The following is a 19114-nucleotide window of genomic DNA, read 5'->3' as shown; positions in this document are numbered from 1 at the left end:
CATTACACCACATGGATTCAGTAACCAAGGAAGAGGCTTTGCACATCATAAAATCTATTAACATACATGCATGTGCTTTCTGGTCCAAAAAAAAAACAAAAAAAACAAAAAAAAAACGCACATTCTTCCAGCAGTTAAAATTAGAAGTCAAATTTAATTTTGTGTCTGTACAAAACTTGGTACATTTTTCACAAACTTTGTGATTCCAAATTCTCTCAACTATGTTTTTGTAATCAGCATTGCCTGTGTGAAAACACCAGAATTTGATCTTATTAGTGCAAACAGCTGATTTATTTTCTCATTTAGATCTCACATGTTACGAATTTCCTGACCCCCGCACCCCCCCCCCCCCCAAAAAAAAAAACATCTGATAAACTTCACACCAGGTATACTGGATGTTAATATTGGATAAATAAAGGCAAGTATATCTGAATAAATTTACACTGTTTATATGTTAACAACCATTACAATTTGCCCAAGGGCTTGATACAAAGACTAACCTTACTTTGCAAGTCATCAATAAAAGCATTCAAAGGACATGCAGCCCTCATAATGGTGTCAAGTAAGAATGAACAACCACTCTGGACCTTCATCAGTTGTGTCAAAATAAAAAATAAATGATATTATTGCTAGGACAAACACACATTCCTGACACTGTTAAGATGGTGGTGCTATTAGAGAAAGTGAGAATCCAAGAGGTGATAGTGCTCAACTATACAGATGCAGCTGGACCACGGTATGAACAATACACACAAGCATGTACACAGAGAACAAAAAATATGGAAGTTCAAACACAAACTATTTTCTTAAAATTCACAGAGAATATCTGATTATGCCTGACCCGCTCATGGAATGGGGGCAAAAGTATTGTAAATCTGGGCTTGTCTGTAGCCACATGTAGTGTGGTGAGCAAGGTTGTAGCATTGTGTAACGCTGCGTAGCGTGCTTGGTCTGTAGGCCATGGCACACTTGTGAAGGTACAGCTCCTGTAGTATTACACTCACAGCTCTCTCTACATGTACATGTATAACTACACAAGGTCAGTTAAACACAATCCTGTGTTCTCTTACATGTAAATGGGTGATATCATACACCCATTAATGTATGTATGTAGACACAGCGTATCCGTGTGGCTCACTGAAATGTTGCCCACCTCCTGATACAAGGTGCTGACACCTTCAGGTGTTCAGTAGTCATTTCCCTCACTCAGTCTTCAGACTGTTGTATACAACACAGTGCACCCAGCTGTATGTTAAGAGTCTGAATCAATCCTCTTACAAGACCTGCCCATGTGACGCGTGGGTTTCAGCATTTTCTCCCGCGCTTCCCGTCGCCCGTCCTCTTTATGGTCAAAGTCACAATTATGCAGCTCAGGAAGCCGGTGAAGGGGACAAAATATACAGCCTGAAAATAGGCGAGCACAGTCTTAACATACAAACAACTACATCTGAACTATTCCCACAATTATTACCAGTTCCAAAAAATGCAATCTGTCATTTTTTGTTTGTTTCTGTTTACAGAAAAGAATCATGCCAGACAATATCAGGTCTAAACAGTATGCACAATTGTTGTTAAAATGTTTACAAATACTGGAAGCAAAAGCACACCAAAGTAATCTATTGTCATCCACGAACAAAATCACTCAATAGCTGAAAAAATTGAATCCATAAACTGCAAAGTATCATTTTCACATACGTGTGTTTCCCCTGGCTGGTCAGTAGCAGTGAAACTTACCACATCTGCACTGGCCAATGGTTCTCTGAGCCAGCTCAAGTTTACAGTTACACTCGTTACACCGTTTACGACTTTTCTGAGGTGATTTCTCTGGCATGTCTGGTGCCTCTTGGATGTCAGCCATTGGCCTGTAACAATTACATGTAGCTATTAACTTACACATGCTTATTTCAACCTCATATTTTATTATCTTTGCACTGATGCATCACTGAAAAAAACCGAGGACACAAAATACACGTCATTTATAAGCTGTCATGGTCGCACTGCACCAATTCCAACTCACCGAGGGATACCAGATTGAAAGGCCAATTAGCAATATTCTACAGGTACCATATGTAAACAAACCTTAAAGTTGATATGTCATAACAAAAATGGCTAATTTACTAGTCACAAGGTCATCATTCATGATATACTAAATACCAAAGCAGAATGCATGAGATTTTCTCCAGCTAACATTCCAATTTGAAAAATCACTTGAAATTATGTTATGAAAAGTGGTTCACTTTTTACTCCATCTCATTTTTCACCAATATCCCGTCTGTGCTAAAGTTCGATTATCAGCGTGAATTAGCTGGTGAAAAATTCCCAACAATCAAGCACAATGTTCCAAAGTTCCCTTTATATTTAGTCTGACAGCCATCTTTGCTGCACTAATGGTTCCTTTCTGCTAATCCAACTGAAAACAATCCCCCACTCACCTCCAATACTCCTCCAGCCAGCCCTGTAACTCCCCGCCCCTACAATACTGCCATCAGCACTTCTCCAGCCAGCCCTGTAACTCCCCGCCCCTACAGTACTGCTGTCAGCACTTCTCTAGCCAGCCCTGTAACTCCCCTCCCCTACAGTACAGCCTATAACACTCCTCCAACCAGCCATGTAACTCCCCGCTCCTACAGTACTGCCTATAACACTTCTCCAGCCAGCCCTGTAACTCCCCGCCTCTACAGTACTGCCTATAACACTCCTCCAACCAGCCCTGTAACTCCCCACCTCTACTGTACTGCCAACAACACTTCTCCAGCCAGCCCTGTAACTCCCCTCCCCTACAGTACTGCCTATAACACTCCTCCAACCAGCCCTGTAACTCCCTGCTCCTACAGTACTGCCTATAACACTTCTCCAGCCAGCCCTGTAACTCCCCTCCCCTACAGTACTGCCTATAACACTCCTCCAACCAGCCCTGTTACTCCCCACCTCTACTGTACTGCCAACAACCCTTCTCCAGCCAGCCCTGTAACTCCCCTCCCCTACAGAACTGCCTATAACACTCCTCCAACCAGCCCTGTAACTCCCCACCTGTACTATACTGCCTGCAACACTTCTCCAGCCAGCCCTGTTACTCCCCTTCCCTACAATACTGCCTATAACACTTCTCCAGCCAGCCCTGTAACTCCTCGTCCCTACAGTACTGAATATAACACTCTTCCAACCAGTCCTGTAACTCCCCACCTCTACTGTACTGTCAACAACCCTTCTCCAGCCAGCCGTGCTACTCCCCGCTCCTACAGTACTGCCCACAGCACTCTTCCAACCAGCCCTGTAACTCCCCACCTCTACTGTACTGTCAACAGCCTTTCTCCAGCCAGGCCTGTAATTCCCCTTCCCTACAGTACTGACTATAACACTCCTCCAACCAGCCCTGTAACTCCCCTCTCCTACAGTACTGCCTATAACACTCCTCCAACCAGCCCTGTAACTCCCCGCCTCTACTGTACTGCCTACAACACTTCTCCAACCCGCCCTGTTACTCCCCGTCCCTACAGTACTGCCTATAACACTCTTCCAACCAGTCCTGTAACTCCCCACTTCTACTGTACTGTCTACAACCCTTCTCCAGCCAGCCATGTAACACCCCTCCCCTACAGTACTGCCTACAACACTCCTCCAACCAGCCCTGTAACTCCCTGCCTCTACTGTACTGCCTACAACACTTCTCCAACCAGCCCTGTTACTCCCCGTCCCTACAGCACTGCCTATAACACTCTTCCAACCAGTCCTGTAACTCCCCACTTCTACTGTACTGTCTACAACACTTCTCCAGCCAGCCATGTGACTTCCTTCTTCTACAGCACTGCCTACAACACTCTTCCAACCAGTCCTGTAACTCTCCACTTCCACCGTACTGTCTACAACCCTTCTCCAGCCAGCCGTGCAACTCCCCGCTCCTATAGTACTGCCTACAACACTCTTCCAATCAGCCCTGTAACCCTCCACCTCTACTGTATTGACTACAACACTCCTTCAATTTATGTGTGTGATCTGTTAGCCTTATTTGCATGTTCTGTTGAAAAATAAAAGTGACCATGCCAACAGAAGGAAGGGACCCAATCCGCCTCCTACCCAACGCATACATCCCAAGTAAACTTACCTGCATTAGCCCCGTCCAGTCGCCTCACCGTACCGCCCCCAACTCCCTTTCTCCACCCCGCTTCCACAAGCTAAAGGATTGCAACAGCAGGCATGCCCGAGTGCAGGTTTTGTACTACACACTTACACTTTTCAGCTACTGAATAACGCTAATTTTTAACAAATTGATCATAAAAGAAGTTGTCAATTTATTTCCCGTTGCCAACTATGGATTTTGTATAGTATTCATCATGTTAAGTTGGTATCAATTTAGCAACTGTACGGTCTGGAATCATCTCATTAGTCTTAACAGCTTATTTTATGAAACGTTTAAAGCTGTACATCAAATAAATGTAAACATCTATCCTAAATGACCATAAATTTCATCCAGGACTAACCTGAGGATTTTTCCTGATTCTGAGATTTCTATTAATTTTAAAATGGTGTTTTGAGATTTTCTTGGAGCATGGGATGATATTCTAATGGAAAATCGTCAAATTCAGATATAATATATATCAAATATAATATTTTGTGACATTTATTTGCCACAAAAATGCACTTTTGTGGGCGAAATTTGAGGTCATTTACGGTAAACGTACTTGTTATCCAGTTCATGCATAAGAGAACAGTTCATGTAGTCCACATACATATACCTATGTGTAACTTGACGCCTGAACACCAACAACATGTAATGTACCAATATGAACATTGGACTGGATTACATTTATACCTATACCATCACATCAGCACAAAGAATATACATTCACTTGTTTATCAAAAATTTATGTACATTTACTTGTCTGATGTTTTTTGATGTAGATTTGGTACATGTCCCATTTGCGGAACATAATTTTCAGCTGGATGCAAGTAAACTTATACACAATCTAAATTATTTGTACAAAGTACAAAGGACAAGAATAACCTCATTCATAAACTCCATATAAATTATATGGATTTTATGGCTATCCGAGCACAGAAGTCATTGCTGGTATCAATAGCCAGAAATGATGACATAGTCACAAAATACTACCTTAAAGGAAAAGAAAATGTAAGAATGAAGTACAATTTACATGTACATCTAAGGAGCATTGAATACCTTATCTGAAAATACTGTCGCATGTTTTTTCAATATTTTGTCAAGTAGGCCGATTGTAAAGTAGGCTTTAGAAACCATACTAATTTTTTTTTTTTATAACATGTCGCCAAACTTTTCTACCCCTGTATGATCAGGTCTCATTAAAATTCTTTACTGATATGTGTATCTTTCTTTCCGTTTATTAGCACTTCATGAGGATTATAAGGTAGGTTTGGTGATGAACTTACCGCTTGGTTCCACGCTGCTCTGTGTCCATGGATGAAGGCGTATCTGTTGAACTTGAGGGAGTGTTCTGTGTATTTACAGGGAGGCAACTTACTACAGATGAAGTACTTGCCGTGTCCGAGGTAACCTCACTGGCTGACAAACCCAAGTCCACATTCACTCTCTCGGAATTAGCACTGTCTTTGTTTATATCTGTTTTTGAATTATTACTTAGTTTATTGGAGTTCTGTGATAAAACAGGAGAGAGCACACTGTGTAATCTGCTGGCACTACAGGCAGCTCCATCAAAACTTGAGTCGCATACAGGAGAGGAGCTTTTATGACAGTTATCCCCCTTTGAGGTAGATGCTGTTGAGGGCACTGTACCAACAAAACAAAAGCAATCTTAAGTCCTCAACTAATTGAACATACTCACATTAACATTACTTACAAATCACCATGAATACCTGTTATTGTCTGAAATTTGTTATGAATATGTGTGACATATCACCGTGTGACCATAATTTTATCTGATGTTTTACGAGCTAGTCGACGATGAAATCAAAGTGAAAGTGAAACTCCACCTTAGTTTTTATTTTGTTTTTGATTTTTATGATTTTCCTGTTTTTGAAAACTCTCTGATCATGTAAATATTCCTTCTACAGGCTGTGACAGTCCACATTTCCAACAAACTAGGTAATTCTAAGTTTTGTTTTTATCTTTACACTCTCCTCAGAAGTTGCCCACTAAACAACTTAAATTGGTATGGCCTTATGAGCACAAATATATTAGGCAAAGCTCTATTCAAAAAAACCTTTTCAATGGAAGCAGCACTGGGGCGACGTGTTGCTGTGGATGGAAAGTCGTGCAGAAGTATCAAATCAGCAGGCTGAGTTGACAAAATGATTCCTCCAGAAAACCACAGCATTTGACAGAAGCGCTATTAACAAAACCTGTGTCAAGATCACAACCCTACAGCATTTGTCTACATCAAATAATTAGAGGTTGCAAGTACACCGAGCAAGGTTGACTGCTTTGTTGTCAGATTTGACAGTGTTGTCTTCAAGTAAATGTACGGTACCTTTAGGGGTAACTCTAAGAGAGCTGTCTGGCTTATCTTTAGAAGACAACCCAGGTTTTCCTGATGGGGAGGTCTGCATGGCTTCCTTGGATTTCTGAACGTGTTCTGAAACGACAAAAGGTCAGATTGTATACAAAGTACTATGAAAATCTCCATACGACAGAAAGACAATCAGGAGAAAAAGCTATCCCTAGCTAGGTTTCATAACAAAGGATTCACAAACCAAATCAAAGTTCAATTTCTGAAGTCTGAAAGTGTGTATTAATATACATTTACTGTGCAAACACAAAATTTGCATAAAATGCATAGAATGCATGAAACAGTAAAATGACATAGTTTGAAAAGATATCAAGCAGGAACAAAAATTTGAAAAGACAGATGGATAAACCAGAACAATAAGCTATCCTAAGTGTTATTTGCCCCTTGAACAGGAAATGATTATATTATGTATTTGAGAGATACATGTACTACTGAGCTAAGTTCACGTTTCTTTTCAAGCTCTTTCTACGTGTACATAATGTCTTAAAACTGGGTTTCAAAAACATTTCTATTTTCTTAAAGGTTGCAACCAGCTCGAGCCTTAAAGGCAAAGAAAACACTATAATGAAGTATATTTCAGATGAAATAGTTCAATCTATTTTTTAGTTTTTTTCTGAGTACAATAGTTTTAAAAACATCAGATTCTACGGTTGTCAGCATTTGAACCAGAGGTTATCAGTGATGTCATATCCATATTTTTTGCCTGAAATAGCTTTTTTCAAGGTCCATTTGGTGAATGTATTCATAAATCTATGTGCACTTTTAAAGGTGGAATTTAGAAGTTTGTATGTTACAGTAAGTGGCAAAAACCTGATGTGACTTCAATGGTCCCAATATTGTCAGAAACGGCTGTCGTAAAATTTCAAATCTTAAAATTTTAACTTTCAAATCTAAGTTGAGAAAATTATTAAACACTGTATGCGCCTTTATTACATGTACAAGCACTAACACTATGTACTGTTGCATATAGACTTGTATGTGGTAACAACTATACCACCTCTACAGGTAATATTAATGATCTAAGATTTTGCTCCAGAAAATTGCAGTTTTAGAGACAAATAAATATTACTGTTGGTTTTGACATGTTTTCAAGTAGACTATGGCCCTACCTCCCCAAACAAACCTCAGAGGTCCTTACATGTACTTAAAGCCAATAGAATTACATGTGTCAGAATCGTGCAAAATGTGCAACTTAAATATAAACGGGAGGAAAATTTGGGGGCAATTACACATGAGCAGCTACATGTAGTCTACTCATTATTATATTTGGACTTATTAAAGAACCTTTACTTTAACAGTCTGCATGCATACAAAATGTGCCATATCATCATAATAAATGCATATAGATTAAGTATTATGATTTAAATGTTCATGAACAGAAGATTTAATGTCACTTAATATCCTAAGATTACACATAGATACAATTATGTAACTTTCCAATGACCATTCAACACCTACCTTTATAACATCGAGAGCACAGTCCTTGAGTACTGGCTGACCTGTAACATAGTAATACACGCAGGGTATAACAAATATAAACTTTGATAAGCATCAACACTTGATCCAAATTTGATTATTTTGAATGTACATGTATATGTGTGCGTACAGGTGAACTGAAACCCACACTGAAAACATCATACTTCAACAGGTCTATAGGTACAGTACAACACTGCCAACCCTTTTGATGTCTTTCCTTGTGTGACATTTTTTGTGCATGGTCGGGTGTCTACTGCCCTTTTCAAAATTTCATACAGTGATTTCATGTTGTCAGTGTTAAAACCATGTAGACTACATACTGAAGCCGTGGCTAGACCAACATGTGCATGTACAGCCCACAAAATAATCAAACCCTTTCACCGCACCAGGGTACCAGCACAACATATATGTACATGTACCCATATGTGCTTTTTACAGTGAATAATAAATACTTATTATTTGTTTATTCATGTGCTGAAGACACGATGAGGTGAGGTGTGGGCATACACCTACATGTACACATCTCTGGAGGCTTTCTTTGTCTGCTTGATTTCCCTGCTCAGTGTTTGTGATGTAAATCGGGCTCTATCAGTCAGACCTGTAAATCAAGCCGCCAGTTGCCGGAGGTGGCCTACTCAGCACTTGTCCATGTGTGTGCACACTTCACTGCTGTCAGTCAGTCACACAGCAGACTAGCGCCCATGTCACTGCTCAGCCCAGTTTACCCACATTCCACCTCCTCCAACAGCTCTTTATTGGACATGGTTGGCTGGAAATAAAGGAGTCTCAAGCCTGTACATATAAACATTATAAGCACAGGAATTTTTAGACCACATGAGAACTTTGCCCTGGTGCCTCCTGAAAACCTACAGCACCCAGTCTACAGAGTGAGGATCAGACTGAAGCCTCTTGTGATGTACTACTGTAAGTGCTGTATAGATGATGCACAATGCCCTCTACACCCCTGAACCACTGACAAAACACTGACGCTTCATCAACTTCTTATTAACTCTACATTTATAGTGTAAATGTACATGATAAATTCACAAAATTCAAACATAATAACATATCAAAAACCTGCAAAATGGAGCCCCCAATCATGCCGAGAGTCAGAGTGGTGAAATTCACTATCATTGCCACTATCATTCACTATCATTGCATATTCATAACTACATGTTGCTTTAGGGAGGGAAATCTCACAATCAGGAACAATAAGGAACTTTGCATATTGTAAAGCGAGGGCTGATAATTCAGTAATGGACCCACAAGTCACACGTATGTAACTACATTTACATGCATAAAGTGGGCCAGATAGACATACTTATGTCACTATATATATGTATGTCTGCTTGGGTTTTTTCCCCCATGCACGGCCTAGAGGAAGTCAGCATTAGCTGGTCTTGAACTCGCGGCGATAACATTAGTGAGAGGTTCCTGTGCCATTGTGCCTCGCTGGCACACTAACCACCTCTGCCAAAGAGACCCCTGACTACATGTGGGGAAGATAACTCAATAATGAGTGAGGCAGTGAGTACAGTGTTTATGTCATGTTGGTGGAAAGAGAATGATCTCTCTCTAACTTCATGTAAGACCACTTAATTTGCTGAATCAGCGCTATCAACCACTTACTGCCACCAAGGCATGGCCGCTCGGGAATCTTGAAATCTTCAAGCCTTAATACACACTAAATGAGAATCTGGCAGATAGTTTTAAGTAGGAATGTTATTACATGTTTTGCACCTGCTTATTATCTTACATGTTCAGTACTTTGCTGAAGGGCAGACAAATTATTCCTCCAAAGGCAAATATGACCAACACGCCACACCTCCAAAACTCTGACTAAAATGGCTGCTTGTGGCTGCAATGTAAAGACTTCCAACCACATATCAAATGCCTTATGAGCTAGCCAATCCCTTACCATGATGTATACATGGATATACATTTACCACATTCATTGGTAGCATGTTATCACAGAGACCAGTGTTGTAAATTTACAACCTGTAATTAACAATACTGAAATCAAGTATAAAAAAACCCTGCATTTTTATCATGGGATCAGATTTAACAGCCTTGGGTTACCTCAGATTTAAGGCCATGGGTGAACCTAACAGGCACTTAACATGGGTGTGCCAGAACAGAAACTGAGATTGTGATGCAAATGAGTACCTTCAACATGGCCCTCATACATCTACAATGTGTATGTATGCATACACATCATCTAACAGACATAAAATGCAATCTGGAAAACACAAAGAATACACTAATGCCCAACTGGAATCAGGCCAGCATCAAAAAGCTTTTCCTCACGTGATTTTGCTGTACATGAATGTGTTATAAACAAATAAGGTAACATTTTTTTTCCTGATTCTGGTTAATAAAATCACGTTTGATTCTTACATAATAAACATATTTGTACATGTTGCAACTACATCTTTCTTGATCACTCAAACTGTCCCAATTTTCAATCTCCTGAACAACAGACTAAATCCGGTCTTTAATGTTTTGAATGTATGCATGTCCAACAGATTTGATGTACAGAGTCTGGGAGTGCAATACTAGAATGAACACTTACAATGGTTGCTATCATTATTTCAAGACCTGGAATATCACTGCGTTTATTTTGAAGGTGATATGTTTTTGTTTCGGATTGTCAACACCATGCCCATTTCATGTATCAGAAGAAATTTTCAACATAGTCAATTTTCTATATTCAACATATTCTAAAGTGTTGACTAAAGAACAAACTTTAAGTCCATAGCTCCTAAGACAGTCAGCACCCACAGGATGGCATAAATTCTGCATTTACCTTTTAAGCTACATAACATAATGTACATGTATGTCTTTCTAACTACTTCCTTCATCATCTTTATTCTATCATCTCAGACACTTCGCATATACTGGTCATATTCTGCCTTGATCCAGGAAAAACCGATCTACCTGCCTCAAAACACGATGTTTCCTAATGATAGACAGCCAAGTCGAAACAACAGAAATATGTTTACATGTAAGTTGCCCATGCACATGGCCAAAGGCAGGTAAAATCTGATAACACAAGCACTTTCCACATCCTCAAATACGAGGACGGTATTGCTTCTTTAATCGGTGTCCAGACCATTAACTCTACTCACTAAAAAATATGCGAAGCAAAAAGTACATCAATACATGGTTAATAAATAGATTATGTGCAATGGCCTCCAACTCTGTCCCTGACTAGCTGCTCATACTCTTTACAGCAACCAGTGCATTTATATATTATACAGGTAGAATTCCATTACTTGAGCAGCATAGTTAGGTTTGCTACTTGCCTCTAGAATTACAAGTAGCAACCTACCCGTACCAATGAAGTACATGTACGAAACAATAGGCGATGAACAGCTGAACACATATCATATACTGCACTGATAACCACACCTGCTTACCACACTGCTCTGATAACCACACATGTACATGTATATGTTACCCTAGTTAACCCCATTGTACATTAGGGCCATATACTCAGTATAAAGCCAGGCCATACTTCATTTTAAATTGGCCTTTTTTCCTTTCTAATGTCACATTCTGAACTACATGACAGACCAATGCTAGTCAGCATATCAACATTTATAAATTTATTTTATTTATTTGATTGATGTTTTATGCCATACTCAATGTCAGGATGTCAGGAAACCTGGCAAAGCCTGCAGGAAACCCATAACCATCTCAAAGTTGTGCACATCAACAGTCCTATACTGAGTGTTATGTAGACTTACGCGGTCCGAGAAAGCATTATGAGTGCCAGCACTGAGCACAACCTGCTGATTACAATTAAACTATATTAAAGAGTAAAACACAGTACAGATATGAAAAACTTGTGTTGCATGAAAGGAATGTTGCATGAAACATTGAAATCACAGTGGGCCAGCTCTTGGCAGTATACAATGATCCGTGACATTCATTAAAAAAATGGACGAATTATTACATCAAATAAGGGAAACAGGTCTAAAGAAGAAAGGAACATGTATTGGTAAATCACCTAAACTTTCACACATGACTAAGCATCACATTTTCTGAGGCTTCTGCTAATCTTAGAAAGATATTCTGAAGTTTGTTTGTAACGTAGAATGATACCTTTGGGAAACCAGAAGTTTCAGCACCTATAAGAAATATTTTGGGACATTTATTGGCCTCAAAAATGCACTTTTTTCACATTTTCACTGAATACAAAATAGATGCATGTACATACGTCCACATCAAAAATTCTCAAACTAAGTTTCATTTATAAATGAATATCATTACTTCTAGAATACGTCAAGAAGCAACAAGTTTAACACCTCTTTCTTTTAATATACAAGACAGCTCAAAATTGAAGTACCCTAATTCTTCGACATTTTCGGCCATCACAGTTATCAATATTATGAAACATTCTGAGAGAACTATGAGGTGTTGATAAATAATTTGCATAATTTTATGAAGCTTTCGTCTTTAGTAACACAAACAAAACATTTTTGGCTTCATTTTTGTGATAATTGTAGGAATAAATTCCACTGAAAAAAAGTGCCTTAGAGGTTGAAAAGGTTGAAGATTTACAGTAAACATCACCAGACAGGGAGCTGAAAACTGTATACATGTACAGTTTTCATACATGTTTTTAGGCTTTTGAAATGAAATTAAATGCAGTCAAATATTTGATTTCTAAAATGGGCTTCATCAGGAAATGCTTATATTTAACCATGAGTATTACCAGCTATTTCAACATGTTTAGAGTGGAAACAACTTTACAACAGTACTGGTACCTAAACACTGGCAATATGGTTTTTAAAACTCACCAAAGATTTAGCCTGAGCAACCAGTCTACGCATGTACGTACATGTATGCTTCGGTTTTATGTCATACGAAGTTTCAGTCATGTGACGATGAGCACTCGAGGAGTAAATAGATGTGTGTATATATATACTGTGTTTTCTTGTGGTACGGCAAGTACATACTGCCATAGTGCTGCTGTAACTGAAATATCATGCCGCAGACACCAGACAAGACATTCCACCCATTTTGATTATACTGACATTAGGCCAATGAGTCCTGCTTCCTTGATCTAAGCCATCAATGCTGAACGCCAAGCTGTGCAGCAACAAGAACCGTTTTTGAACTTTTTTATGAACTTGTCTATGAAGTGTTGTTTGCTTACTGATAATGCTCAACCGTCAGGAAGCAATTCAAACTCCAAATCACTTGTGGGTCCTGATACTGGTACTGTCCACAACATCTCACCTCTCTAATGATAGTCACTGCACACAGACATATCATTCATGATGAATCTGTATCTCTTGTCTGACTCAAAGAAAAGAGTTAAACACACATCTGTGATCTAATTTTAAATGTATTCCTTAGGTATTTAGATGGATGTCCCTCCTCAAAGACTGAAGTTCTTAGAAAACAAGCCCAGCAAGCAGCTATGCTGGGTATCACAATTCTTCTGAGCCCCCGCAGAAAGGGTTGACCTGTCGCAGTCATGTTTGGAGATTTATAACTTTATTTTCATACAAGAAACCTAAGGAGCCCAAAACACTTTACTACCAGGCACACAGCGAATGCTTTGCCCACGTAAACGTTTAAACTCAAGTGTAAGCAATAGTGAACGTGCGTAGAGGTGGTGGTGGCTTGAGATGAAGTAATAAAGTTCAGAGTTGAACTGTTGGCATCCTGCTGATGCACATTAGCAGGAACCAAAACATTCATTCTTACTCAAAAAATCCAGACAACGTTCTTAAAATAAATGGCATAGCTTTCCATTTTAGATATTAAACATGCAGCACCAATTTTTTCCGTTACAGTCTGAAAGTTATATCACTGTTTAACTATGGTCACACTTAAGAGTTCTTGACTAAGCATAGATTCAAACAACTGCCTCTTAAAACATTTGTTAAAAAAAAAATGAACTTATTTTTACACAGAGTTTTCCGTCGTCCAACTGATGAACCTTAGTTAATTTGTTAGCTTTTTTTTCACTTTCGGGTGTTGGTTGCAAAGTAATCTACGCGTAGCTAGGATTAACCCTTATCTGGGCCTCATCATCGCTGACAACAGCCGAGACATCGTGAGGTGTTCACTTCCCGCATTAATTTAGATTTGGACGAAGGCGTCAAGACGCCGACTGAGCCTCCATTATTATTTCCAAATCGACTCAACGTAAGGTGAACAGTGGACAAATAGCACGGAATGAAGGGAGCAAACTGATAGGTTGTATGTTCTAGACTTTCCCCGGGATTTGACTGAGCGTGTCTGTTCAATGTTCAAGGAAAGCTGATCCTATCCCACTACCACAACAACACATCGACCTTTCCGATTGACGCATACCACTGTTTTTCAGGTCAATAGCTGACCATACTTGCTCATAATACTCACCCCCAGAATCCGCACGGACATTTGGATGGTTGGCTACTATTCGAATCCTCCATCGGTGTAAAAATCGCTATCCTCGAACAAAAAATGTCGAGGAAATACACTTCGATTGTTCACCTATGGAATGACACTGCACAGCTGGTTGTGTTTCTGGCTCAGAGGCTCAAAACGAGGCTCGTCGACCCAGCTAGGTCAAAGGTCACGCGGTTTGACACACGGGTGGGCGTGGTAAGTTCGATCTCTCCCGTCGGTTGTTTCCTTCGAGACTGTGCAAACCTGCTGAATGTTACAGCGTTTAATTAAAACCTATGATAAGGCTCAGGTAACATTCAAGGTATTACGAGTATCGTAATTTATGTATGCACCGAGATGAAAACAAAAACATATCTTTCTTGCGTGTATAGGCCGGCGTCTGCCCTTTAAATCTGTATATATTTGGGTGAATTTATTTCCTTATAGCTACAATCGCCAGATACAACAACCACACGTACCAACCCAATTTGACCCTGCTTGACCTTTTCTTTACTTTGAGAACAGTTACACCTGCTATTGCATGTCTGTATACCTTATCACTCAAAGAAGTACAGTATATTGCATGGTTATTACATTTATAGGCTTTATACCTAATTCAATACATGTATGTGCAGTGTTGCCTTTAAACAGTCTCTATGAAGCCATGAAAGAAATTGTTCCTTGCTTACCATTCATGAACAAGTATTCTCTGTAGTAACCAAGAACCGTGCCAGCCATTTTGTATAGGTCTTATTAAGCTTCACAGACATTCTCGTGTCAATAGACAGGGGGGATTATTCAGGGTATTATGTATTCATGGTGTTTAAGTTGGGCCAGTGCCGACCCGTATGTATAATACCCGCTGTCTATGGAGACAAGAGTAATTGCATGTTCGGCTAACTGGTGCGTTTTTAGTTTAAACCCCTCGAGGGTTGGGTGCGGAGTGAAAACAGTCGCAAGTGATTGTGACGTTAACAATCCGTATTCAGGCTTGGCAACGAGAGGAGCGTCAAAATGGCAGGCGTGAGCATCGGAACAATTGGCGCAGGCTACAACAAGGCCGCCTATGACAAGATGAAGGAAGCAGAAAGTAACATAATGTCACAAAATATGCAGGAGGGGACCGCAGTATGGGTGAATAAGCGATATATTCCGACTGATTTGAGGAACACGGCTCCTGTTCCCCGTTTCAAACTTATGTGCCAGAGGCCTACAGGGTTGCCGGTCTCAGAAAGGCATTGGATGAAGCCCGGCCCAGTGCCTCTGAGTAGCTTCCAGCGGGAAGATGGTCAGGTGTTCATATCCCACCCTAGTACACGGTGCGAGGAATGGTCCACACTCCGGCAGATGTTACCTTCCCGGGGCTACCCCCGCGTCACTAGCCCTCCAAATTGGGGCACCGGCAACAACTTACCCCCTATCATGGGTACAACAACTTTGAACCGCGTCCCAAAAGTCAACAGCCCTATGACCAGGTAATACGCCGTTACTGATAAATAGGTCAGATACATGCCCTCAATATTGCTGCGTATGTATATGTCACATTACAAGAAAGTCTACAAATGCTTTTATTTTTCAAGCATGCAGTATGTCGCAATTGAAGTACCAGAGTTGGCCTATATTTCTGTTTTGTACGTCACAAGTAGGATAGTTCCTCAGCAACTTGCCAAATGTCTGTGGTTTAGGCCGGGCTCTCCGGTTTCCTCCACTTAGTGATCAGGTAAAACTGACCACCAAGTGAAAAAAATCTCGAGTGAGCAAGAAATAGATAAATGAATAAATGGTCAACAGGCTTTACGTTGACTCGGGTCTTTACTGCATGAGAGCTGAAGCCACTCTGTCATTTGCTTTACATGGACATATGAGCTTTTAAATCCTTGTATAATATTGGCCATTTCCAACTACGACAAGGCGGCAGTGGTAACGTATTAACCGTTGTTTGAACAACTTCTGTTGAAAATTTGTCTGGCCTGTTGGCTAAATATGAGACTGTATATAGATACAAAGTGCTTTGTCTCCAGAACTATAGTATATCACCACGTGTAAATGGCACTAGCATACATGTATGGTGTGTACCTTGCTTGTGACTTCTTTTAACATATCTTCATGGATGACATCGCTACATGTCGTTTATACATATTTATATGTGTGCGCATATAGTATACCAGTTCTGTGGCGTGTTGTTCAAAGTACAGGTCTCAGGTGAATATGGACTCAGTCATGCGAAAGAATTGTTGCCATATTGACAATTTACAGCCTTTATATACAGGGTGTCCCAGAAGTCGCGCACAATCCTGGTTGAGGTTTAATGCTTTAGCTACATAGTGATGTGTTGCCCCATCTCTTCCAAACATAAAAACCTATTCAACTCTTTATTGTACTGTTAGTTTATTAGCCATAATTAACTCTGAAAGACAGAGAAAAAAAATTTAAAATCAGTATTAAATGTGAAATACAGAAAAAAAAATGAAAATCAGGATGGTGCACGTCTTCTGGGACACCCTGTACAAAAGGTGGTCATTTTCGGCACTCTATAGATAACTACACGTGACCGTTTTATAACCTGATGAAATGTCTTCTTTATTTGTTCAGTTAACGAGAACAATGTGACTTGATTGCACACGCATATAAGCATATTGCACACGCAGGATAAGGATCGCAGATTGCAAAAATGCAAAGAATATACCAGTACTGTACGTGTCCAGGTACAGCTGAACCGAGGGAACTGCATGGCAATGATTAACATTAATTTATCTTTAAGTATTTAAGGTGTACAGAGATGTTTTACCACAGCAAAGCCATTGTGAGCCTTCGATTTGATTATGAGATCGACAGTATCCGCCCAAAGGCTCTGTTCTAACGGTTTATGTGGCTGCGTGATATAGGCAATGATATGGGTTACAGTATGCCATAAATTTAGTCTCTAGGGTCCACTTACACCCAATAAATAACAAGATCAGGGACACAGGTAATTTGATTGTCAGAGCTGTCTAATTGATGATTACCAAATTGCAAAGTTTAATTTTGAATATACATGTAGATCCAGTGGTTTGCTTTCTGATTTTATCGCCTATCTTCATATTTTGGTTGTCTTTTAAGTACCATTGCATGTTTTCGCCGAATATCTGTCCCTTTGTTTGGCTTGCTGTTTCTTTGTTTGTCTGTTACCAACATTGTGGATAGCTATGTACAGCTTTCGATGATACTTTCTGTACATCTTGGTCCAGGGCCAGGACGAAATCATTAATAACATTTTGGTGAAACGGGCGTCCTTGGTTAAGGTGGTTAGGGTGCTAGCGCAGCACAATGACCAAGGATCCTCTTACCAATGCGATCGCTATTTTAAGTCCAGTCCATATTGGTGGGTTCGTTTTCGGCCGCACCTGCATGGGCAGGAACCTGTGGATGGTCGTGGGCTTCCACCTGACTCTGCAAGGATGTGTCTGACCATAAGGCTGCATGTCGCGTCATACATGTGAAATATTTTTACGTAACGTGAAAAATACCAATCAAATAAATAAATAAACATTTTGGTGAAGATCTGGATCTGCATGGATCACGGAATTTTTGAACGATTTTTTTGTATTGTCACATATCACACAACAGCAGAGTAGTGTCCCTACTTAATGGATGCCAAGAACCAGTTTATTAAATTTTGGATTTTGATTCATATCCAGGTTTTGTTTTAAACAAATCTGTATTATTGCCACTTAGTACATTAATGCAGAGTATCTCCCCACTCCTTCAATGCACAGAGTATCATCCCCTTGTCTGTGGCGTTGGATTTGAACGTTTGTCTGTGGCGCAGGTTTGCGTTGTCGCAGTGTCTTCGAGTTTAACGTATGTATTTAGCAAATGCCACCTCAGCGTTCTCCTACCGCTAGCATGTATATGTACATCGTTCCTGCATGGTTGCCTTTAAGTTAGAAGAATTATGAACAGCGTATATAGGCATAATTATATAATTGTGCTCAAAATCATGCATAAATCTAACTCTAAAGCTGACTCTTTTTATCGTCTTAAAGTAAAAAAAATCTAAAATATGAAGTAAGGTTCATCATACAGACAGCTGTAAACTATGTGTAAAAATACTTCTATTTTATTTTTTTTAGACTTTTTTGGCGTTGAAAGGCATTCAAATATTTAAATAATATGCTGGGCTTTATGGGGCTTTATTGGCGGTATCTAGGAACTCTGACGTTACATCAACTGTTCACCAGAAGGAAGGAAGGAAGGAATCCTTTACTCATACTCACTCATAGGTAAAAAGAGTGATTACAACATTCAGTGTCGTGATTAAAGCTGGAAAAACTTCATGTGACGTCAGAGTTCCTAAGCTGTGATAGTATGGTCCATAAAGCCCACTTTAGAATTCAAATGTTTGAACGCCTTTAACTCTCTTCACAAAAATCTAAAAAAAATAAATGAAAGTTTATTCATGCATAACTTTAAGGGATCTATTTAGTGATGCCTACTTCGATTTTTAGAGGCCTTAACCTTTAAAGAATGGTATTATGGATTAGACATGTTATTAATTGTAACTACAGTTATACTAAATGATATTATCATGGATTAGCCATGTTATTCATTGTAACTACAGTTATATTAAATGATATTATCATGGATTAGCCATGTTATTCATTGTAACTACAGTTATACTAAATGATATTATCATGGATTAGCCATGTTATTCATTGTAACTACAGTTATACTAAATGATATTATCATGGATTAGACTGTTATTTATT

The 19114-nt window shown here is 39.5% G+C and overlaps 1 protein-coding gene across 1 annotated transcript; it reads right to left on the bottom strand.

Annotated features, from left to right (window-relative positions):
* Positions 1 to 410: 410 nt before the first annotated feature.
* LOC135467156 (AN1-type zinc finger protein 3-like) lies at positions 411 to 15104 on the bottom strand. Its single transcript, XM_064744921.1, has 7 exons — positions 15056 to 15104; positions 8702 to 8768; positions 7959 to 7999; positions 6462 to 6566; positions 5404 to 5761; positions 1735 to 1862; positions 411 to 1404 (listed from the first exon to the last, which is right to left on the bottom strand). The coding sequence occupies exons 1-7, from the start codon at positions 15102 to 15104 to the stop codon at positions 1253 to 1255; spliced, it is 900 nt and encodes a 299-aa protein (XP_064600991.1). The 3' UTR covers positions 411 to 1252.
* Between the last annotated feature and the right edge of the window lie 4010 nt (positions 15105 to 19114).

This window comes from Liolophura sinensis, chromosome 6, assembly GCF_032854445.1.
Source record: "Liolophura sinensis isolate JHLJ2023 chromosome 6, CUHK_Ljap_v2, whole genome shotgun sequence".
NCBI classification, from domain to species: Eukaryota; Metazoa; Mollusca; class Polyplacophora; order Chitonida; family Chitonidae; genus Liolophura; species Liolophura sinensis.
Note: the sequence above shows the minus strand (reverse complement) of the source record. Positions and strands in the feature narration are given on the sequence as shown.

Excerpts from the sequence above, each read along its gene's own strand:
- LOC135467156 (XM_064744921.1), bottom strand. The coding sequence starts at position 15,104 with ATGGCTGGCACGGTTCTTGGTTACTACAGAGAATACTTGTTCATGAAT. Across the intron at positions 1,863-5,403 it reads GAGCAGCGTGGAACCAAGCG|GCCAATGGCTGACATCCAAG; the intron begins GTAAGTTCATCA and ends TAATTGTTACAG. Across the intron at positions 1,405-1,734 it reads CATTGGCCAGTGCAGATGTG|GCTGTATATTTTGTCCCCTT; the intron begins GTAAGTTTCACT and ends GCCTATTTTCAG.